This window comes from Triticum aestivum, chromosome 5D, assembly GCF_018294505.1.
Source record: "Triticum aestivum cultivar Chinese Spring chromosome 5D, IWGSC CS RefSeq v2.1, whole genome shotgun sequence".
NCBI lineage: Eukaryota > Viridiplantae > Streptophyta > Magnoliopsida > Poales > Poaceae > Triticum > Triticum aestivum.
The window spans coordinates 369,817,296-369,823,815 of record NC_057808.1 but is presented as its reverse complement, the minus strand read 5'-3'; the positions used below and the strand labels follow the sequence as shown (position 1 = coordinate 369,823,815).

The window sequence follows — 6,520 nt, the reverse complement described above, 5'->3', positions numbered from 1 at the left end:
TTCTTGCTAGTTTTTGAGGGAAAAGAGAGAGGAGATCTAGATCCACATTTCCACCAATCACTTTCTCCTCTATGTGAGGGGAACCCCTTGGATCTAGATCTTGGAGTTCTTGGTGTTCTCCTTCTTGTTCTTCGTCTCAATTTCCTCCCTAGCATTAGTTGCTTTGGTGGGATTTGAGAGAGAAGGACTTGGGCACTCTGTGTGCCCTTACCATTGCATTTGGTGCATCGGTTTGAGTTCTCCACGGTGATACGTGGAAGTTACAAGTTGAGAAGCTTATTACTCTTGGGTGCTTGGTACCCTTGAGCTTGTTCCTCTTGGGTGCTTGGTACCCTTGAGCTTGTTCCTCTTGGGTGCTTGGGCGCCCTAGACGGTTGGTGGTGTTCGGAGCTCAATCATTGTGGTGTAAAGCTCCGGGCAAGCGTCGGGGTCTCCAATTAGGTTGTGGAGATCGCCCCGAGCAATTTGACGGGTTCCGGTGACCGCCCCCAAGGGTTGCCAAAGTGTACAGGTTCGGTGACCGCCCCCAAGGGTTGCCATTTGTACGGGTTCGGTGACCGCCCTCAAGGGTCCCTTAGTGGAATCACGGCATCTTGCATTGTGCGAGGGCTTGAGGAGATTACGGTGGCCCTAGTGGCTTCTTGGGGAGCATTGTGCCTCCACACCGCTCCAAACTGAGATTAGCATCCGCAAGGGTGTGAACTTCGGGATACATCGTCGTCTCCGCGTGCCTCGGTTATCTCTTACCCGAGCCCTTTACTTATACACTTTACCTTGTGATAGCCATATTGTTTCTTGTCATATATCTTGCTATCACCTAAGTAGTTTTTCTTGCTTAGCATAAGTTGTTGGTGCACATAGGTGAGCCTAGTTGTTGTAGGTTTTGTGCTTGACAAATTAACCGCTAGGTTTATTCCGCATTTGTTCAAGCCTCAACCGTAATTATTTTAAAGCGCCTATTCACCCCCCCTAGGCGACATTCACGATCTTTCAACATATGTGTTGTGTGCACAACTAAAAATGTTAATAAAAAAATCATGAAAAATTTAAAATGTTTTCAAAATTTTAAAAAGTATCCATGAAACTTAAAAATGTCCATGGGCCTAAAACAATCTCGTAAATTTAATGTTCATCATGTATTTTTTAAAAAGTTCAATGTGCATTTAAAAAATCATCATTATAAGAAAAATGTTTGTCTTGTATTTAAAAATCAAATTGTATTTAAAATATCCACCAAAGTATTGATATAATGATCGTCGTGCAAAAATTGACAATGTTCGTTAGAAAATGTTATCAAATATTTAAAAAGTGTTCATCATCCATTAAAATTTGTTGAACGTTACTTAAAAATATGTATCGCGTATTTGAAAAGATATGTTTACTTGTATTTAAAATTGTTACTCGTGTATTCAAAAAATTCGTTGTGCATTTAAAATATGTTCAATGTTATTTAAAAAAGGTTTCACATATTTAAAACTGATCAAATTGCCCGCGTTTGTAGTTGTAGTCGTACTGTACATGCAACTAGGTCGGGGTCAGGAGGAAAGTTGCATGTGAGTGTTCACAGGCAACTGGATTGGGTTGAGGGGCATGTTGAGTGTCGAGTGTTGAAATGCAATTGGGTCGGCATTAGGGCCAAGTTGTGTGTCGAGTGTGGGCATGCAGCTACGCCAGGTTGGGGGGCAAGTTGCGTGTCGAGTACATACATGTAACTGAGTCGGGTTGGTGGGCAAGTTACATGTCGAAACTGCACGCAATCGGGTCTGGTTGAGTTGTGTGTCAAGGTTTGACAAGTTGGGTCAGGGCAAGTTGTATGTGTAGGTTGGACATGCAACTGGATCAACGGAGTTGTGTGTCAAGTTTGACATGTAATTGGGTCGTGGCCGAGTGAGGGGGAGAAGCAAGTTGGACGTTGAATATGTACATGCAACTGGGTCGGGTTGGGGCAAGTTGCATACCAATGCTAGGTCGGGATGGAGTTATGTGTCAAGGTTTATCATGCAACTGTGTGTTGGGATTGAGGAGGAGGCAAGTTGTTTGTGGAGGATGGACATGCAGTTGGGTCGTCTCAGGAGCAAGTTATGTGTCGAAGGTAGATATGCAACTATGTCGGGGTCGGAGGGCAAGTTGTGCTAAGGGTGGACATATACAATTGGGTCGGGTGGAGTTGTGTCTCAAGGTTTGACATACAATTAGGTCCGTTCGTTGGGGCAAGTTGCATGTCAAAAATGGACATGCAATTGGGTCGAGTTTGGGAGGGCGCAGATTGCATGTTGAGGATGGACATTGCTATTGGGTCCGAGGGCAGAGGGCAAGGTACGTGTCGATGATAAACATGTAATTGGGTCGAGTGGAGTTGCATGGTGAGGGACATGCAACTGGGGCAGGGTAGAATATTGGCCACATGAAGAGAGAGACGCGGTGGAACGAATGGCTAGGAAAGCGCTCCATGTGAGGGGATAAGAAAGAGCTTGAGCGGTGTGTGGGCCCAATGAAACACGATGGGCGACAAGTGAGATTGGTCAATCGATACCAAAGTAAAACTAGGCAAAAACTAAAGTCTACAACATGACCAGTACAACTTTTATTTCTTTCAGAGAATATGAGTGATATACTTTTTCTTGAATTAAGAGGTTTCCCCCAAATTTTCATTTTTGAAATTTGATAATACACACCAACCATCGAGTGTTCACCGCGATCAGATTTCGGCAACATCCTGCATATCCCAGCCAAACTGTCTAACAAACTCACACACTAACAAACTATTACTAACTTCATTCTTACAGATGTGCCTCTCGGGCCACATAGTGAAAGAACGCTGATAAGACCTCGGCTATACCTAAACGAGAATTGTCACAAGTAACATCTACATAGCAGCGGCAACAAAGACCAAACTGAAGACTAAGAACTTGAACGTCTATGAACAACTTAACCAGCAATGCGAAGGACCATTGGAGGCTTGGAGCCCAGCTTCTGGGCTTGTTGAAGATCTCAGTTAACACTTGCAGCAGAAGCCTTGCTCCTTTGACTTGTACCCCGCGTTGTTCTCATTTCTGTATTCAGAATTTTGGCCAATAAGCAGATTGCGTAATAATGCTTGAAGGATCGCAGGGATAAATATTTTGAAAAAAATGCTTTATTTCTAGATTTCCACAAAGCCCACGACACCGCAACAACTCCTACTGCTATGATCCATCTAGCTTTCCTAGGAAAACCAAAAATCCAACCATGAATGATTTACTTAGGAAAAGGAATACAGATCCTTGCAACTGTACACGTCATCATCCATTCAGGCGTCGGGGGCAGGCGCCGGCGACAGCGTGTCGGCCAAGCTGTTGACCTCCACGGCCGGCGCGTAGGCGGACTCGTCGATGGAGTCGGCCGCCGGGCCGTCTGCAGCCGGCGCGTCGGCAGGGGCGGGGGCGTCGGCGGCGCTCTCGGCCCTGACCAGCGGCGCCACGGCCACGGCGGCAAGGAGGAGCGCGGCTAGGAGCAGCGTCGTGCGAGCCATGACTGCGCCGGTGCGCGCGCGCGTTACGTGGGTGGGTGGGTGCGCAGGCGTTGGTTAACGAACTAGCTCGCCGTCGTCGCGTGCGTGCGGATGGCTTGCCGATCGGCGTGCGCGCGGGTTGCCGTTGCCGTGGCCGTGCCCGTGGCCGTTCTTTAGGCGTGCATGGCTCTTCTCGGCCGCTGGTGTCGCGGTGGTGGCGCGCGCGTGTCGGCAACCTCGGCCGGACCGCGGGAACTGCTCGACCGTTCACGAGATTGCTCGGCCGACACATGATTGCTGACTGCTGTTCATTAAATCGTCTCGTCTCGGTGCACCGTCCAATCCAGAGGAGCACCACTCTCTTGCACCAAAAGATGTTTGGGCTACGCCTAGAGCCCCGTGCGTAGTGGGCCAGCGGCAGCGGCGGAGGCCCAGCGTGCCGGTATCACTCTCACTGCTAAGCTTTAGCGCTCCATGTGGGGGATATAATTAGGCCGAAAGCCCGAAATGGAAGGTGCTGTAACTTCTCTTCTTCTTTCGCTGTTGATCGCCATGCATCAGCATCAGCCCGGGCCAAGCTTTTTCACCGCTCCTTCCTCCTCTCTTTATTCTACTCCTTGTCACCTGCACTACTTTTACTTTCATGTGTGGTTTGTGTTGTTTGACCTGCTTGAGCCGGGGATGGCAAAGCATCCACCGACAGCTGAAGTCCCAAGAAATGAATGAAAGCTCGCGCGCCGTTCAAGCAACGGACCCGTCGTCGTTGCATTTGTTTACAGGATCTGACGAAGACGCCATAGATAATTTGAGACTTGGCTCCAACCACAAATTGACTTTGTAGGACTAGGAACATGTCACTCAAAACATGTTGTCGACGAGAATTCGCAAAATACGCTCGTCCGTTAACACGGCATGGAGCAAGTTCGCTCCAAGGTTTCACTCGCCGGTCGCCGGATCGACCAAAAGAACATCAATGTCTGGGGAGCTCAAGATGGCATGAAACCTCTCATGCGTGGTCTTGTACTCTTGTAGTAGCACGAGCAGAATCATGGCGGCAACTCACGGATAATAAGAACATCTAAAGAGAAGAAGAAAAAGCAGATGAAAATCGAGCACACAACTAGTATGTCTTCCGCGGAAGAAGCACTACACGAGCACGCCGTCACACCACGATCGATCACGCCAACGGATCAAGCACCAGGGAGGGAAATAAAATACCCTAAGCCAGCGTGGAAGCCACGGCCACGGTCGCCAGCGCCGCGGCGAGCCACCTTGCGCGCGGCGCGCCGGCGGCCGCGCTCTTCTTGGAGTCCTTCTTCTGGTCCGCCGGGGCGGTGTCCTCGGCCTCGGGCCCGGGCGCGTCCGCGACGGCTGGGGGCGAGCGGTGGCGCGCGGCGCCGCCCTTGCCCGCCTTGGGCGCGTCGGCGGCCGGGGAGGGCGCGGGCGCGGGGGTCGGGGACGGCGCGGGCTTGAACAGCTCGACGGGCTCGAACACCCTGTCGACGGCGTAGACGGCGACGGGGTCCGTGTCCAGCAGCGTGGACCTGACCCGCGCGACGGCCCCGGAGGCGCCCGTCTTGATGGTGACGACGTTGCCCTCGTTCTGCAGCGTGAAGTTGTAGTTCCGGGCGGAGCCGTCGGTGGCGAGCGTGTTCATGACGCCGTTGTTGGACTTGAGGCTCCCCGGCGAGTAGTAGACGGGGACGGCGTGGAACAGCAGCAGCGACGCCTTGCCGTCGGCGGTGAGGTTCTTGTACCGGGGCATGAAGGACGCCACGGCGTCGTCGGAGGGGCAGAAGACCGTCATGCCGCCGCTCGCGGCCGCGTCGTAGGTGGACGCCGCGTCGGGCGAGGCCGCGATCAGCGCCGCGAAGGCCTTGCACCCGCCCTTGGCCATCGCCGCCGTGGCGTTCGGCGGCGCCGGCGGGGCGGCCGGGGCCTTGGCCTTGGCCCCCGCGGCGGCCGCGAGGGGCAGCGCGACGAGCAAGACCAGCGCGACGGCGAGGCGAAGGCACCGCATTGTGCGGAGCGTGAGGGGAGTGTGGACTGAGAGTGGCGTGCACCTAGCTAGCTCGGCTCGCCCGGATATGTAGCGTGAGCGTGGCGCCCATGCCCCTGGCCAGTGGGCACTGGGGTTTAAGGTAAGATGCCTGCCGTGCCGCGCGTAGTTGGCAAAGCTCGCCATGCATTTTCCAACGCTTTTTTTGTTTGCTTTCTCTCACTTCCTGGCGTAACACTAGCTTTTTTTGCACGTATTTCCACTTGTTCTCCATCTCCCACCTTCGGTTTGGATCTCTGTGGCGTTGGATGTAGCAGTGACGAGCACAAATGGTGTTCTTTTCGTATAGAGAAAATTAGCATCAGCATGGAGTTATCGTGCACTCCATGCATGCCATGCCTAGCTACTTTGTTCATTTCTGGCCTCGATCGATCGGTCGATCCTTGTGGCTGTCGGTTTGGCTAGATCTCATCTGCCCGTATTGAATACGAAAAAAGGTGACGAAACCGAAATGGAAAAACTGCGAACTACTCCATGGACGAGTAGTAATAGCACTGTATATTCTCGGGTAGTAGGAGGAGTGGTACTGTTTATGCATTCGATCGGCAACTTGCCGTTCTTTTGGAGCGTGCGTGGAGCAATCACGGTGGAGAAGAGAAATCATGGCGCACTGGCGCCGCTGAGTGGGCTGGAACAGGAACAGCAAGCCGTGCGGCGGCGGGGCCAGGCGACAGGCTGAATTCAAGTGAAATCCATTTATCCAAACGCACCGCTACTAATTGTGTCCGGCCGGGCTGGCGACCCCAAACGCACACTGATCATGAAACGGTTATACGGACTTGATAGCTGTGATGTCTAATCCATGGCCATCTGCGGCTGCGGTGCTAATGATTTTCTCTGCGGTGCTAGCCGGGCGCAGTGTGCGCAAACAGTTGCTCCGTCGGTTACTTGTGTTCTGCCAGTGGCCTCGTCGAGTGGTACGGCATATTTCTTGGAGTGATTTATTTTTGGACTCGGTTAATTTTATCGTC

General features: G+C 52.0%; 1 protein-coding gene across 1 annotated transcript; it reads right to left on the bottom strand.

Moving 5' to 3' along the window:
• Positions 1-2,655: 2,655 nt before the first annotated feature.
• Positions 2,656-5,624, bottom strand: LOC123121824 (fasciclin-like arabinogalactan protein 1). Its single transcript, XM_044541891.1, has 2 exons — positions 4,709-5,624; positions 2,656-3,053 (listed from the first exon to the last, which is right to left on the bottom strand). Exon 1 carries the CDS (start codon positions 5,508-5,510, stop codon positions 4,710-4,712), a length of 801 nt encoding a protein of 266 aa, XP_044397826.1. The 5' UTR covers positions 5,511-5,624; the 3' UTR covers positions 2,656-3,053; position 4,709.
• Between the last annotated feature and the right edge of the window lie 896 nt (positions 5,625-6,520).

Coding starts and splice junctions, on each gene's coding strand:
- LOC123121824 (XM_044541891.1), bottom strand. CDS start 5,510: ATGCGGTGCCTTCGCCTCGCCGTCGCGCTGGTCTTGCTCGTCGCGCTG.